The 18,293-nt window shown below is 32.4% G+C and overlaps 1 protein-coding gene across 1 annotated transcript; it reads right to left on the bottom strand.

Moving 5' to 3' along the window:
• Positions 1-2,677: 2,677 nt before the first annotated feature.
• LOC105363771 (solute carrier family 22 member 3-like) lies at positions 2,678-16,955 on the bottom strand. The gene is made up of 9 exons (XM_011501543.1): positions 16,630-16,955; positions 14,811-15,006; positions 13,411-13,669; positions 7,575-7,767; positions 5,997-6,102; positions 5,611-5,714; positions 5,056-5,270; positions 3,757-3,932; positions 2,678-2,915 (listed from the first exon to the last, which is right to left on the bottom strand). The coding sequence occupies exons 1-9, from the start codon at positions 16,932-16,934 to the stop codon at positions 2,703-2,705; spliced, it is 1,767 nt and encodes a 588-aa protein (XP_011499845.1). The 5' UTR covers positions 16,935-16,955; the 3' UTR covers positions 2,678-2,702.
• Positions 16,956-18,293: the final 1,338 nt, after the last annotated feature.

The following is an 18,293-nucleotide window of genomic DNA, read 5'->3' as shown; positions in this document are numbered from 1 at the left end:
TTTTTTTTTTTTTTTTTTTTTTTTTTTTTTTTTTTTTTTTGTTTTTTTTTTGTTTTTGTGTATAAGGAGGCATAAAAATTATCATCAGTTTATACGAACAAATGAAGAAATAGCAAAGTGTCTTCTGCTCGTGTCTTAGTACATCTCGAATGTTCGGAGTATAACGTTATATCGAATAAAGTTTTCCAATATTAAAGCGACTAGGAGAGCTGAATTATTCTATAGTGGAGTAATAATTTAAAAGCCTGAAAATGCGTTTTTAATAAGAAGGAAGATATAGAAATTACACTGCGAGCGCTAAGGAGCAGAAGACATTGATACTAAAGTATTTATAATGAGTTATTCCTTTAGATGTTAAGTAATATTTTGTCATTCAATTATATTGTACTAAACGAATTAATCTCCTGGCACTAGTGATGCTGTAAGTCGAATGAAACAATAAACATAAAAAAAAAGCATTTTATTTAATGGAACAACAAATCGAACTTTATTGCAATTGATCGTGTGACGATTATGCGTTTGCTTATTAGTAATAATAAAGAATTTGTAAGTCATGGAGATCGGAATTAAGTATATGACATTTCAAAATTCCATAGTGCCAGATGTATATTCGTTACGTGGCTATGTAAAAAGATCAAATCGTATACGAGCGAAACGCAATTACATTCGTTCAATGCATTAATCTAAGTTGTCATAGACGTAACATTCGCGTACTTATGAGGTCTTGCTACGTCTTCGCATGACGCTAGCGAATTTTGTCATCATTATTATTATTATCATTATTATTATTAGTATTAGTATTATTAGTATTATTATTACAGACACGGGTGAAAATTTGAGATGTTTTGTTTGGGATGTTAGTTGTTGATGTCGGAAAACAAACTCTTATCTAATAAAGTATTGAGAAATTTATAAGCTTAGAGAGAATACAATAATTTGATACAATAATTTTTTTGGCAAAGAAAAGTATTGACAATTGTAATATTAGCCCACATCTTGAAATTTCTCTACTTATTTTCAAATATGTTGGTATTTGATGAAAATGAGAATTTTCGTCAATTACCAAGAATAAATATATAAGATAAAATATAAAATAAGGCTATGCTTATAGTAAATTTCTAAATAACGAATAATTAATTCGAGTCAATAATAATGAAGGAAATTGAATGGAACTTGTTGTATTTTTCAATGTATTAATGAAATCCAATACTATGCATATGGAATGTATCAAAGACACCTTCAACAATGTCACTTGCAATAATTCGAAAATATGCAATTTAGTATTCTTATGTCGTTCTTTTATAGCTCTCGTGTAAATTTCTGATTTCAAATATAAAATTACGAGTAATAAATTTTGATAGATAAACAAAAATAGGGAGAAGATATTATAAAGAAAAATGTTTTTTAAAGCCATTTGACGTTATTATATATTAGAAAATCATTGACGAATCGTATATTATTTAAAAGAAATTTTTGCATTTTGTTAAATATGTTGCGTTTATTATTTTTCTCATGCAAAATGGCGTTTATCGTGAGGACTCTTATAATATTTGTAGTACTATTATTCTATCTAATAATATTGATATCATATAGTTAAACTATTAATAATATTAAATATATTTAAAACATCTATGTCAATTCTTTTATTTCGCACTTCAAATATATTGTATTTTAAAGTTCTTACAAAATCTAACATTATTTATTTCCTATCGTAGCGATCCCAAATGCAAAACTAAGCAATGTTCATGATATATATATATATATATATATATATGCAGTTTAATGAATAACATTAAATTAAAATAATTTACATTAGGATAAAAATTATTGTACTTATATAACAATCAAGTATCATAAAAAAGAAATATAAATATTATATTGTCAAATGTGGAATGCATAACACTTGTAGTTTCGATAGCGTTGATAACGTTCCGTGAAAGAATTTATAGACAATAAACTCAAATTTCGTATTTATAAATACGAAAAATTGCTTTTCCATTTGATTATAATTTACTCGTTATTAATTAGTAATAAAACATTTGTTATATTATATGTGTAATCTTTGAATATGTAGAAACATCTTTATTTTTACTATACGTATCTAAGATACAAATGACAAGAATGTCTATTAACTATAAAAATCTTCTTTAATTGTATAAAATATATTATCCAACGTGTGTCATTAATAATTAAATTAGCTCTAATAAGATTGACTATAAATTATGAAAAATGATTTCAATAACAGTTTGTCTGTGTTAATATTGTATTAATCGTTATAATACTACATTGTTAATTAACTTAATAAGGTCCTTAATATATCCTTACATAACAATCTTTAAATTCTATTCAGATTTATTAAACTTATAAATGTTACATATTTTTGTATCTTTCGTATGAAATTCTTAAGTCAATTTTATTATATACAATAATTGTAATATTGACATTATAATAAATATAAATTGTCTCGCGCTAGTTTTTAACATTTTTCTCGGTTTTAACATTGATCACGACATTCTTCAATTAAAACGCATTGTTCGGTAGTACTTGAAGCTCAGAAAGCTCAGAAGCTCAATTTTTGGAAATTTCGCTTATTATATATTAAGACTTTAAATACTATATGAAAATATAATAAATTTTAACAATAATAACTAATAGATATAATGTGACTAAAATTTAGTTTTATATCTTTCGATTATAATCAGTCAATTATTGATGCGCCCATCTTGGTAATTGTCCTCCAATTTATTTAGACAGGGCAGTTTCCAGAATTTTTGGTCCTTGCCGTAATCCTCGCCTTGTTGTAAGGTTTGTGGTAAATCGCGACCTCGGGTTTCAGGCAGAAACAGAACGAGGCTAGTACAGATAAAAGATACCACGCTAATAATGAGCATCGGCAAGTTCGTCCACCATTGTGCCTAAAATTCATAGAGGAGTGTTGCAGTTTTGGTTTAAATTTAGATTCTTTCTTATAAAGAAAATCGTATCGAATTCACAATGCCTATTTGGCTTGTCGATATAATTTATTACAATTTATTTCGTTTATGACTATTCGTACTTTAGAGTTTCTTAAGTTGATATTACGATATTCTCGATATTCTATCGTTAATAGAAAACTTTGGCTTCGCGATGAGATCGACAGTGCGAATGCAATACCATAACTTATACGATAGAGAGTCGATCAAACAGAACGAAAACCGTGGAAAATTAATTTATACCCCAATATCAAACTCGCTATTCATTCCCGCTTTAAAAGCTGAATTAGAAACTTATTAATTGACGTACCGAGCATGTAATTTTTTACACAAATTATGAAGAATCCAGCATATATGAAAGAAAAATCATTAAATTTCAATAAATATGATAACGTAATAAATAGATTTGTTTAGTGTTTATGCGTACAATAATTTGCACATTATTCTTACATTATTTAATTTTTCAATCCTATGAATAACTGTACAAATATCTTGCAACTATTTAAATGGAAATTTGAAACGTAATATAGCATTTTAATCAATTATTTCATGCATTATTATTAAATATATATGCATATATCAGAATTTTCATTATCTCTTGAAAAATTGGCATATTAGATAGAAATGAAGAGCATGTAATGCGAATTAATAATTTGTAATATTTTTGATACCCACGGATGGCTTTCACGTATCTGCTTTCTTTTTTCTACTATATAAATACGTGATAATCAATCGATAATATTAAATTACGGTAAATAGGCTTGGCAGCTAAACACAAACTCACGGTATCAACGATATACGGCGCCATACAATGCCCAAGGATTCCGAATACATGAATCATTCCAACGCCTTGAGCTCGCACTGGAGTTGGCAATAATTCTGCGGCATACTGTAATCCCACATTAGCTGCCATATTAAGAACGAATCGCGAAAACATTGACATGACCAATTTCGCTATTTCTGAAAATAATAATAATAATATGGATATGTTTAAGTTTTTAATTAAAGGGTTCGCGCGTAAATGGTGGCCTATGGTGGCTTTACGATTCAACAATCACTTGTCCAGTCTCACTAAGTCGATAGATACAACAGTACAATAAGCATAAAAATACTATAAACACTATAAATAATACAAATATTTTATTCTCCTTAAATCATAATTTTTATTATATAATTAATAAAATAATTTCAATATCTCTGCTGCTTATCGTGTTATTATTATCTTATTTATTATTTTTTTTTTTTTTTTTTTTTTTTTTTTTTTTTTTTACCAAATCTGTGCTTAAATGGACTAAAAACGAATATTAATTATTAATAATGCGGACATTTATTAGCTTATGGAGGCTATTTATTATGCGCAAATTAATGAAATTATAAACCCATAATTATTCGTTATTATTTGTTAAAATAAGCCTCACTTAAGTTTAAATATCATGAAATATCACGAAATATTCGAATAATGTTTTAAAATAATGTTGATACGAGACGAACTTTTCTCGATACACTCACAGGATTTTATAATCTGTAATCCTTGTACAATTTACGTAATATTCATGCAAATTCCATAGCCAACGCTATTATTTTCTTATGAAGAGCACAAGGAAATTTACATATTCTTATAATTATTATTCGTACTTTTCATTTTAATTTAAAGCAAAATTGTTTTTTCTCAAAAATTATCATTCAATTAAAAATCCTTATTACGTAAAATTTATAAATATATTTTTCCAAGTTAACGGGAAGAATATTCTTTAAAGTCAAAAATTTCGTATCCTAAATTATATATTAAAGCAAATTTGCAGATATAATAAAATTAACATTAATTTCAAATATTCTTCATGCTTTATACAATGATAAATCAAAAGTAGCGTAAAACTTAATTATAATGAAAGAATCAGGAACGATTACATAGATTAATATAACAATAAGTAAAAATTAGAATTAAGTTATGAAGGTGAAATATGCACTAATATGCAATTTACATAATGCATTTTTTTTTTCTTTTTTTTCTTTTTTTCTTTTTATTACAACACGTTAATGCTCACTTATAACGTATACAAATTTGTAAAATTAATGTAATTACCTGATTCGAGAAGAAGCTCGGTAATGGTAAATATTGTAGTCGAAGCCATTGTTATGAAACTGCAAAATCTTCGACCCCAGCGATTAAGTAGTAAAGTAAGCAAAAAACCTGCCGGAAATTCCGTCACGCAGGCCAATGAAAATGACACGAAGACTGAATTCTTCAGTAAATTCAATGAATATACATGACCATCGAATGCAATAACTGTCAGCATCCTAATTTATAATAAAATTATTAAATAGTTATAATACAAATAACAACCAATCCTCGGCATTTTCTAAGAATTCTCGTAGAAAGTCGACATTAACACATAGAGAATAAATTTTTAATGCTATTTAATTTAATTTATTATTATTATTATGTAATTATAAATTATCCAATTAGAAAACCATGCATTTAATTTATAAATACAAAATTTAAAACATATACATCAGTTGTGTAGCTATTAAAGATCAACGTAATATGAGAATCAACAAACTTTCTCAAACGTACAATGGAATTCTTTCTGTTTATTTATCTTATTATATTATAATCTAAAATTATTCAAATAATTACCATACTGCAGTTAAAATAATTGTTGTTTTTGCCAATCTTGGTGTTTTAAATAAATCGACTAATGTAGCTGATTTCGATATATTGTCAACCGAGTTAATATTTTTCTAAATAAAAAGACGATAAAATAAAGAATTAATCAAACATTCACCAATGTTTCAAAATATCCTAAAGTTTTGTATTTGACACACATATTTTAATGATTAATAATTAAATCTTTCACAACAACAACAACAAAAAGTCGTTCAATATCGTTGTAAGATTTGTGAAAAAAAATTTATACAAAATCGTATATTCTTGCAGCATATATCGAAAGAAAGTAAGCACTCTACTATCTCTACTATCTCCTGTCACAAGTATTTCAATCATACAAATGATGATATTCTTACATAAAAATTTTCATAAAAATGCACATCTGGCTCTACTCTATTGATACTGGCAATTCTCTTGAGTTTCCGAATGACGTTATGTGACATTTTATTCGATATGTACCATCTGAAAAATAAACATCGTTACTCAAAGATGGATAGCAGTCAATATGATTTCGTTTAGAATTTTGGTTATCATTGCACATAATATATACGTATACACATATATATATATATAATTTAACAATTTAAAACAACTTATTTAATAAATATCCTTCATTTTTTTTATATTCATTAGTAACTAGGGTATTTTAGTGTCTTTAATTTTTATGGCTTTACCGTAATTTTCAACAATTGTTAATAATAACAAATAGCTACGTCTATTAATATATTAAGTCTAATATTAATTGTACATGATAAGATTAAAATGATCTATAAAATCATTTTTACATTATCTAAAATATAATATAGTTTTTATATAAAATAGTTTTTTAAATCTTCATATAATTGTTTAATGATTATAAAAGTTAAAGATGATTATGCATACAAAATATTTTACATTTATAGAGTTTTCCATATAATATTAAGACAGTAATAGTTAAAAAATCATCATCATCATCAATCATTTTTTAGTAAATAGACTATTCACAGATTAATTAAATATTATATTATATTAATTAATAAAATTAATATAATATTTTACATAAATATTAGACACATTCATTTATTTCATCGAAAATATAAATATAATTAATTTAAATTCAGATTAATTTGAGAAGTCTATTCTAAGAATTTATGGATCATGTTGATTAAAGCCACTGTATATTTTTATCATAATTAAGATTCAAATTAATAGATTAAGATTTAAGATTTATGATCATTTCCGAAAATTAACGTAAAGCCTATATAATATAGTTAAATTAAAAAAAAATCCAATCTAATATAGGAAAAATAATTTTATGCTGATTTTTTTGAAATAATATAAAATCTTGTATATATTTTAGCCTTGGTGTTTTCTATTACAATAATTAGATTTGAACAATTATGCGTTAGTTGGATATCTTAAATTGATTTATTTATAATCTATAAAAGTGGCTTACTAAATATCATTGAGAAATGCTATATTTACATTCTAATCAGTCGACTTTCATTCTTACATTTAATAAAATACTGTGCAGAATACTCGTATGAAATGAATTAATTACTACAACTATTTAAATATTTTAACAATTAGTAGATGATTGAACTCTCGAATAAATAAAGTGATTGAATAGTATTAAATTTATTTATTAATATACGGGGTTCGCTACTTTTGCTATAAGGTAAAAATATATTGCCATAATATTATTGATTTTATCCTTTATCTATGAATATAACGAAGTTAAAATTAACTCGTAAATACTTTTATAATAATATATAAAACAGTTAAAATAAATAAACTTTAATTCTGCGGCCTATTAAAACTATATTGTGTTATATTAAAAGTAGATGCATATATTTACGAACTCTATTGAACAATGCAATCGACATTGCAAGTCGCGTAATTGTGTGCACTTGCCACTTTGACAAGTGGCTGACTCGAGGTTAAGCTCGTCTCACCTCGCACTCTCCGGGAGTATCCAGGGTGTAATGAAGCAGCTGAGGAGAGGCAGAGCGGACACGTAGCTGAAATAGCGCCAGTCGGCGATGTAGTAGGCAATCCAGGGTAGGACTGTGCTGCCAAGGGCGAAGTACATACCGAATGCTACGTTCACCACTAGGATGCGTTTCCTCACAGCCATGTACTCCATCACTGCGGGCAAAGTAGTTCCAATGAGCGATTTGACCGTCGTCTCGTGAACTCGTCTATTGTGCGAAAGTCGTCTCTTTGGTGGCATTAATTTGGCAATTCGAGGGCCCGCGTAAATTGTCCAATCGACGCGCTAGTGCTCGAGTATTCGATCGGCCAGGCGATGTTTATCGCCTTTGCCAGTTTTACGGACGATCCTTATCGGCGAGGCTCGAATTATTGGACTAAATTTTTAACCGACGTTAAATTACATAATAGCGAGCGAGTCCGTGACAAAGAAAAAAAAAAACTGTTTTAACATACATTTGTTCATGTCTAAGCTATGCATTTGTTACAAGGATTGACATTTTCGAAATTTACGCGCCGGCAATTTCTACGAGGAGCGACATGTCATCCGATCGATTTAGCAAGCAGTTTCCATATTAATTTACTTATTAACATATGGCAGCCACATGAATTACGGCATATAACGATTCGACATTATTCTCTCTGAATATATGCGACTTTAAAGCGATACTACTCGTTCTCTCGTGATAAATACATCCCACACACACAAGCGCGTTACGGCTAGTTTACACAAGACAAAAGAGTTATTACAGACTCTCTACAAGTATCCTAGATATTTCACTGCTAACGCGAGACATTGCAATGTTAAAATAGTTAATCCGAGCACGGATTAATAATCGTTATTTAGTGTAAGGTTGTATTATAATAGTGACGAGAGCGCCGGCGAGGTCGGTGAAAAAGCCGAGAGGAAAGTATTTGTGACTCGATTACTTCACAACCGTATAGCTCGGTTAAGCTCGGTTAAGATCGTTTACATAAGCTACAAACGAGCCGGGGCGGAGCGTTAATTGTCAACACTCGAATGAAATGCCTCTCGCTCCCATTCCCTGTAGAAGATTCGCTTGGCAATTTCAGCGCGCAATGGAGCAAACTCATTCGGAGCAAGAAAAGAAGCGGCAAACACGATGTACGAAAGCGAGGAATATCGTGGGCAAACGGAGCGCATTCCATCGACCATAATTCGCTTCGGGTTCCGTGCACTTGGTGCATCGTATGATTGCATAGTAACGGGACAGTTCAGCCCGTGTCTTTTGAAAGCGAGACGTCGGAGTCGTATGTCAGCGGTGGATTTTATAGGTCAGACATGTATCTAGTCGAGTAACGGATACAAATTTAATGGGGTCAACCTATGTGGACTAAGAAGAAAAAAAAAATGAGCAAGTAATTATTAGCCGAGCGGATGGATTACCGAGCTGAGAAACTCGTTTACTCGGTGCACTTTATCGTTCGATCTATTTGCACTTGGAATGAAAAAAGTGGTTAAAATAAAAATCGATTATACATATTTTATCATCAAACATTTATACTCGAGCATTTAACAGTGAACATTTTCTATTGGCAAAGATAATTATAGTGAGAGTATTGGAAATTATACTATTTTTCGAATATTCTTCATTTAATGGGCATTAATCATTTTAAGCAAAAAATAAATTCATTTAAAAAATGTGTATTAAGCTTATATAGTGGATTGCTAAAGCTAAGGTATCAGATTCAACATGCGGTTGGGTAGTTTTTTTTTTTTTTTTTTTTTTTTTTTTTTTTTTTTTTTTAGCAATTATGTACATTTATCAAATACTTTCCGATATTTCTCACAAATAATCTTTTCAACATTCATAAGCATCGTTTAATAAAGAAAAAATCATTTAATAACTCTGTGTCTAATAATGATATATATATATATATATATATATATATATATGAATGTTGAAAAAATCATTTAAATATGAAATATTAAAAAATATTTTATTTGATATATATGAAATTTTTAAACTTATGTCTACATTAAACTAAAATGTTTATGGCAATTATCTAGAACAAAATAAGAATTTTGAATTTTATAGAAACTATCGTTTTAAAACATTTGAACTTTACACAAACAAAATTCACATATGTAATAATTAATTAGACCTCTAATTTTCGACATTAGAAAAATTTTTTAACTTTCTTGCGAGGAAACGGGATTTATTATCTTACGAATTTACAAAATAATTCTTAAAGCTTATGCACTTTTAATCATTATAATAATAACATCGATACGATATAGCTAATTTATATTAATTCAAAGTCTTTCAAATTTATTTATCTTTGCAAATCCATTCCTAATGATTTAAAAGCTGTTTTAAAGCGCAAGTTCGAAGTAAAGTGAAATTGTTATTCACGTAGATAATAATTCTAGGTAAATGCGCCACTAGATTGACACGTTCGTACGTACGTACGCACGCACGCACGCACGCACGCACGCAAGCACGCACGCATATGTATTTATCTTTTAAATTTTAATTATTTCAAAAGCTCCGATTTAGAACATAAAACTTGATATTGTATGCAATGTTTCAATTAATAAAAATTTTATATATCCAAATATGCAAATTTTTATATACTGAATTTTTAATAGACATAATTGTCGTATATTTTTATTATACTTATTCTGCGATAGCAGCAAGTTATTTTTGATCTTATTTGCTCGGTTTACTCCTTCAATGGTTAAGTAGTATTATATATAAAACGTACATGTTGCTACTAAAATATTGAAAATATTTTCAAATATTATACTAATGCTTAATGGGAAGAAAACTCGTAAAGGACCGTTGATTCTCTGTGTAAGAGTTTGAATAATTTACTGAACGTATAAGAATGATTAAAATTTAACTGTGTGCGCACACATAAACAATCAAATATTGCATTTTGACTTTTTATAACCTTATAAGATCATAAAAATTTTATATAAAATCTCGTAAAATTTTTCAACATTTACGAATTACGTGCTTAATACATTTATTTAATAAAACTTTACTTTAAGAATGCAATTTTCTAAAACGATTATAATACACCGCAAATTCATTTACGAGTATGATAAAACAAAACTTCACGAAAATCATATTATTTTATCTCTTTTTATATCTAAAGATCAGAAACTAAAATATATTCTAAAGATGAAGTAAAGTTCTCAAGTGATCGTGTCATCAATAACTTGTTGATAATGAATGTTTCATACGCAAATTTTTTTTTTTCCCAAATTTTTCTTAAAAACATCAAGCTCGATGTACTTATCTCATTTGCTCGATAATGACGGGTAATTAATCGTGCCAGTCAATTAATTTTAGAAATATAATAGAATATGTAATAGATGCAGTTAAGAGTTAGGGCTTATGTTCCTTCGTTGAGGATTTTTCAAAAAACAATGTAGAGATGTTGCCACGCGTACCGGTAATTAATCGACTCTCGATATACCGTTTTGCCGTGAAAAATTCGGGCGAAAAAACGATTGCCAAGTGTTAGGAGGATGAAGCAAGGCATTTAATGAAGTTCGAATGAGGTCGGATAAAAGGATGTTTTGAGGCATTGGTGGGAGTTAGAGAACTCGGTATAATCGACGATAATTACGAGCCAATATGTCACGACGGAATCGGTACGGCGATCGCGGCCAGCGACCGTTGCAGGAATGGAAGATTAATGGTTAGCAAATTGACGGTAATACTGGCGTTACGTGCGACGTATCTCTTCGATTAATACACGTATTAATGATTATTTCAAGCAGCGATTTATACTGGCAATTTGAATATGATTCGCGTCCTAATGTTCGAGATTCTCCAAAAGCTCGCCGTATCGCGAGAATAAGCCTTCGACCGCTTTCATAACGATCGCTGTACCCACCCCATCCCGACCTTATTCAGTTGTTTATTTGGGATGAAATTAATTCAACCGCGTGTAGCTGCTGATTATAATCTTAGAGTGTGGCGAATATGCAATATTGACAGTGTATCGTTTGCATTGATGATTATTATTATTAATAAAGCTTTGGTTATCGAATAGCTGAAATATCATGGAATAATCAAGAGATCAAGAGAAAAATTTGGCGAGTACTCTTACTATCTCTTTATATTAATCTACACGTTTTATTAGTAAACATTGGTAAATTATAAATATGATATTCAATTGGATAATTTGTATTTACGCACGATTTAATATAATAGCATGACAAGAAATCTCAACTTCATTCGTCCAAGCTTCCAATACTTATTTGTAATTGTTGCAATCTTCGACTGCAGTGGAAAGCTTTATTCGTAAAAGCTTGACTGGCTACATTTTATATATCCGAGGGCAACTCCCTTCTTGTTAACATTAAGCCCTTTATCTCCTTCGGAAAATAATTGACTATTTCATTTGAATAATAGTAGTGACAATACGTGCACGTATGTGTGAAGTGACAATCGATTAAATATAAGTTGAAAGACCTTTCAACGTAATGGATTATAGCGTTCTGCTATTAAAGTTAAAGTTGCTATTGATAAATAAAACTTACAAACTTTGGCAAGCTGATTTTATCGATACAATCGTCCAAAAATCATATAATTAAATAAAGCATATGTACGAATTGTTTTTACCAAATGCATAAAGAAACGCTGATCAATTGTATTTCTATTTTTAACTGACATGCTGAAGTCCAATTGGACAAATATTCGTTTGAAATTAGCCGTTTCTATAGTATAGCGATTATATTGATTAGACATTTCATGAAATTGTTGACATAATGACGTAAAGAATTCGCAAACAGTGCGTAAAGTAAAAAAAAATTCGTAAAGAAAAAAAAGGGCGGGGGAGGGGATTGGTAGGGGTAGGGGGAGGGGAAAGAAAAAAGAAAAGAAAGAAAGAAACGAAAATGTATGTTCGTCGTGAGAGTAAGAAACTTCAGAATATTTCAGATAATATTTCCATTGATTATCAAGAGATAAAAGAATGTGAATGAGTATAGATTATCTTAATACCCTTATAATTATTTTTTTTTTTTTTTTTTTTTTTTTTTTTTAAATAAAATTTACGATCTAATGGCAAGTAGCTGTGTATCCATCTACCGCCGTCATATGGCTAATAAAAAATGTAAATAATTTTAAAATTCGATTCAAGAGAAAAGTAAGAATGATCCAGTGCACGGAAGTGTGTTTCGTTTTTGTTTTTTTTTTTTTTTTTTGTAATGACGCGTAAGAAGAGTTAGGTTAAGATAATAACGGGGTAAAAAGTGATAATAATAATGAGAAAAAGAGATTAAAAGTAGAAGAGAAACCAATGATCTTTGCTAAATTAAAGTCTAATAAAAATATTCCGATATAAACTATTCGGGGGCTGTGTACAGGGCTATAGTGACGTAGTAAATATCTCGGGAACATTAAGCTTCGCGAAGAATGGCACCCCCGACATTTTCAAATTGGTATTTTGCACGCTGAGCGCAAAGTTAGAGTAAGATTAGAATAGAATTCCATTTCCCGTATCTTCGGCTGTCAATTAAGCAGGCTCTCGTAGGGAACAATGAGCAGATCCAAGGACGTTAACGAGCTCGCAGTTGGCTTCCTCTAGGCAAAGCCAATGAATCGAAGCATTGGCTTCCGAGGAATTAGGGGAAAAGAAAGAAAAGAGAGAAAACGACGAAGAAGGAAGTGGATGAGTGAGCGACAGATATAGAGATAGATAGATAGAGAGAAGAGAAAAAACGAGGAGACGCCGACGGTGCAGCCGCCTCGGGGCTGAAAGGGTTTGCTTTGATGTAGGTAGATAAGTAAGGGCGGCCCATTGCGCATTGATTACCAATTATAAGGGGTATGTTGATGATGTTGTCGAAGGCGAGGCCGGCAAAGAAGCGGCAAAGGGCGAAGAACCAGAAGCTCGTGGCCGAGGCCGTGGCGACTGAGGCAAGGAAGCTGCAGCCACTGCAAAGGACGAGGGCTGGCAAGCGGCCCCGATGATCCGCGATCCAGCCGAAGAGGAAGCCCCCGGTTATCGAGCCGCAGTAGAAGATCGCCTGGGCCGTCGAGATGAGGTAGCCGCGTTCGCATACCCAATCTAGCTGATCGCCAACAACAAAAAAAAAAAAAAAAAACTTCAATTTAGATCGATGTCGAGCACTGGCACTCCCCTCGTCACGAGATCACTATCTTACGACGAGGGGCAAATTCCATTTCAACTCGACATTGTTCGTTTGAATAGTAATCACGGCTAGCCACTCGAGCGTGCTAATCGTCAATTTAAGGCCTTTCCCGGCCCATCCTCCCATCCTCTTTCTCTTTCTTTCATACCAAAGTTATTTGATTTATTTACTATAGTGATGCACCGATTATTGCATTCTCATCTTATTGAATTTATTTACTTTAATCTCTCTTCTCTCTTTTCTCGGCTTTTCAGGGCATTTTCCCCGGTAGTTATGAAACACCACGGGCATTCATCATAGTTCAGCCACACACATTGTTCGCCTTACGTATGATCATAATACAAGTCATTTGCATTTGTTTAATCGCTAATTAGCAAGCTGTTTATAACAGGCTCCGAGGGCGTTGTGTTTTGTAAACGATTGTAAACTTATTGTCAAATTGTTAAAATTATTGTCGCGATGTATTATCGTCGCTATTAATCGACAAGAATAATTTGAACATTTGCATTAAAAATTCTCGAGTCACGAGGCACAATTGAGATAAGATAATCGCAGGTAGTGCAATCGATAATCGATTATTAGCCAACGGATAAATAGTCGCGGTCGACGAAAGAGCACGAGGATAAGGGAGAAAATGCATTGAGAGGGCGTTTTGATTGGTTCGATCGCGCAGAACCGCGAGTATCGTTTAACCACGTAGTCGATTTTGTCGATTGTGCACCTACCGCGCTTCATCGGCAGAAATCCGTGACGTCGTGCAAAAAAACAAAAAAACAAAAAACAAAAAAAAAAAACAAAAAAAAAACGACTAAATGGTGGGATTGGTTAGGGGATGGGGGATAGAGAGAGAGAGAGAGAGAGAGAGAGAGGAAGAGGGAGAGAGAGAGAGAGAGAGAGAGAGAGAGAGAGAGAGAGAGAGAGAGAGAGAGAGAGAGAGAGAGAGAGAGAGAGAGAGAGAGAGAGAGAGAGAGAGAGAGAGAGAGAGAGAGAGAGAGAGAGAGAGAGTGAGAGAGAGAGAGAGAGGATGCGATAGCTCGCATCGAGCGCATTAGCACGTCACCTCGACGCCGATGCTCTTGTAGGGTATCTGGGTGAAATTGTACTCCCAACGTTCGCAGCCGATGGTGCGATTAGTCGTCCAGACGCCGACGTCCCCGAGTCCATCGTTGTCGAGTAGGGCGCTGTAGTTGAGATCCTTTCGGTGACACGTGTCGTAAAAGGGGTACTTGCCGCTCTCGGGTATGGCCACCCGGACTCTGTGCAGGCAAAAATATCTGTCCGTCAATTTAGCCGGGACGGCCCAACGATCGCGCGCCCAACGGAAATATTAATGCGCCTGCACGCCCCTTTGTCCTGGGTCTCTTCCCCCCCCCCCTCCATACCACCCCACCGCCGTCGCATAATTTCGGAGTGTCGAACAATGGCGCGCGCCTCGTTATCGAATTTTCTTCTTCCAATGCAATGACCATTACCGCCCGCGCCCGATTACATTATGCCGCTCTAATAAAACTTTGCTAATACTCGCGACATTCGATAATCGAGCGGACCCCACTTCGTCGCGATCGTCCATCCCCAGACTCTCGATAAAGCGAATGCCAAGCTTTGCTGAGCCATAGCGGTAATTGGGTAAAAGTTTGCAGCGTCTTCTTTATCAGTCCCACTTGCTCTTACCAGCGAACGCGAAAAGCTCGGATTTTTACGATTTATCATATGATTATATTAATCTCCGTTGATTCATATCGAGCAGCGAGAATTAGCTAGGATTTGCAGCATCTTCGCCCATTACGTATGAATTGTGTTTATTAATTAAATTTACGAGTGGCCATTATTTGGAATAAATGACAGGCGCACGGAGGCTCCTTTAGGCTAAAGTACAAATGTTAATACTCTAATGACATTGGATCGTAGCATCAATCCCTCTCGCCTCAGTTCAAAGAAAATTAAGGACTAACTTGAATTTGCAAATTTAACTTCTATTCGAACGATATTAAAACGCTTCACTCTTATTTAACACTTCACGATAATATGCATATAACTATAAATTATCCGCCGTTGGGATAGAAAGTCGCATTATTGACGTAAGAAAATTTACTAATCATTGAATTATTATTATTTTAAGGCTGAATAACATGTAATAATAAGCAACGAGCGCGTTAAACTCAAATTTGTGTTGTAGTCATTTTTATTTGATTTTTTCATTGTTCCCCCCCTCTCCCCCACCCCCTCTTCCCGCCCCTCCCCCCACCCCTCACCCCACCCCTCACCCCACCCCAAAAATAATATTTTTACATGGTATTTAACGAGTAGTGGCGCAAGCTTTATTAAAAACAATCACGGCTAATCGTGATAACATTGTGATAATTACTTAATTCATATTGTTTGGGCTATTATTGATGATTATAATAATTGAATTCGCACCGAATATCATTAGCATTCGTTGCGCGCACCCAGTATTTATCTATTTAATTTCTAAGCTCCATTTGCTCCTTTCACTGCTGCCTCATAAACCCACTGGTACAGACGTTATAAGCTATATGCTGTTTTATCTAGCAATTGCACATCCCCACGGCTACCGAGAAATATGACGAAATATGCAAATGACTTTTAATGCGTTTTATTGCTACTGTGCCACCAATGGGACAATAAATGTCTGAAAGCAGCGCGGACATAAAATTTTTTTCAACTATCGAAAAATCTCCGCGCGCCGCCGCCGCCGCCCCCCCCCCTTCCACCCTCCCACCCTCCACGCCCCACCAACCCATTATATCTTACAGTCTAAACTGGTGATTCGTTAAACGGGACGAAGAGGGCAAAAGATTGTATCGAGCAGCGGAAGTAACGTGATTTTGACAACTATTTAGCAAAGGATGCCCAGTCACCTCTGCTCAGCCGTTAAGTCGTCCATGAGCTCGTCGACCTTGCACCAGTGCTCACGAGGTACGAGGGTCAGGAAGAACTGGGAGAAATAGAGCGTAGCGTAGGCGATGCTGTATGGCAGGAGAGCAAAGAGCAGGTACAACTGGTACCTGCCAAAGTCCCCGACGCAGGGCAGCGCGTCATCGAACGAGAGGAGCTTCGTCCTCAGGACAGTCCTTTCCGTGGTGTTCTCGCACTCAATTTCCGCCCGTTCACCGTCACTCTCCCTCACCCCCTCGCCATTCTCCACCATCCGCTGCATCGCCATCTCCTCCGCCTCCTTCTCCTCCTTCTCCTCCTTCTCCATCTCACCACCCTGCAATCCCATCATCAGGCTTCATTAGTGAGTGAAAATTTAGCCAATTTCGCGGTATTGTGTGGATGAGGAAGCTTTATCCTTAGCACGACATAAATGCCATTGATCCTCGTGACTAATTTAATAAGGTTTCATTGCAATAGTAAAGAATCTGCACGCGATTATAAATCTAACAAACAGAAGCTGTGGAGAGTAATTTATGTAAGAAAATCCATCAGGATTTGAAAATATATAATTATTTTTTCTCCTGCTAAGGCATTTAACGAGCATGATTTTAGCAACATAATACCCGTACGATATTTTACGCCAAAACCATAATTAATAACGAAAATTATATTCTCATTTAAAAGTAATTGGCTTTGATTTTGTAAAATAAAATATTCGATATCAGCTATGGGAGAAATGCCGACATTCGGCAATATTAAACGTAAAATTCGCTTGCTCGAACAGTAAAGCAAACTCTAAGCAACGTATAAATAACAATATGGATTTCTTAAAATCCATAATTTGCAGTTAATTTCCATCGTATATAATGAAATTCAGAATTAATAGTATATTATTGAACTCAACAATTTATCGATAATATATGTTAATCGTATATAATGTGTTCAATCATGAATAATAGATGGTAACGATGCATTGATCAGGTGATTGTGTTTAAATGATTTGTATTTATTGAAAATCTTTCAAAAATATTGATGGATTATAGACACATCGAACAGTTTTGTTCATAGATAAAAGATTATTAATTGTGATAAAAAGAAAAATAAATAAAAAAAAAAAAAAAAGAAAAAAAAGAAAAAAATACCACGACAATCATCAAACTTATCGGTAAAGAAAAAAAGATTAATGGTCATTGGTCTAATTCTGCTTGATTTCCCCTACGGACATTTACATTATTTTAGTTTTCAATCTCGTAATAATAATGCATGAATGTATAGTAAATTTTTTTTTATGTATGCACAATCACTTTTTACTTAACAATAAAATATTTTAAATATTTGATAGAAATCATGAGAAAAGTTGAGAAACTAAAAGATATCGTTATTTAAAGCAATCAATAATTACAAAATATTAATTATATATAATAAAGTGCAATATATTTTTTATATAATAACGTCTATTATTAAGAAATTTTGTATAATAAATGTAATTAACGTAAAATTTCCATTTTGTAATTAATTTATCTTCAATGTTAATAATAAAGTTCAAATATAATTATTATGAATTGTTAGGAAGAGCATTTTGTAAAATCTCTAGTGAATTTCAGTTTGTGGCTAAGCAAAATACTTTCAATATATCGCTGTACTA

The sequence above is a fragment of the Ceratosolen solmsi genome, unplaced genomic scaffold, assembly GCF_000503995.2.
Source record: "Ceratosolen solmsi marchali unplaced genomic scaffold, CerSol_1.0 scaffold28, whole genome shotgun sequence".
NCBI lineage: Eukaryota > Metazoa > Arthropoda > Insecta > Hymenoptera > Agaonidae > Ceratosolen > Ceratosolen solmsi.
This window is presented reverse-complemented; position numbering and strand designations above follow the sequence as displayed.

Bases quoted from the DNA above. Each gene is read 5' to 3' on its own strand.
- LOC105363771 (XM_011501543.1), bottom strand. From the start codon at position 16,934: ATGGCGATGCAGCGGATGGTGGAGAATGGCGAGGGGGTGAGGGAGAGT. The intron at 6,103-7,574 runs GTGAGACGAGCT...TTTATTTTTCAG, and splicing joins ATACTCCCGGAGAGTGCGAG to ATGGTACATATCGAATAAAA. The intron at 5,715-5,996 runs GTAAGAATATCA...CTTTTTATTTAG, and splicing joins ATTTTTATGAAAATTTTTAT to AAAAATATTAACTCGGTTGA.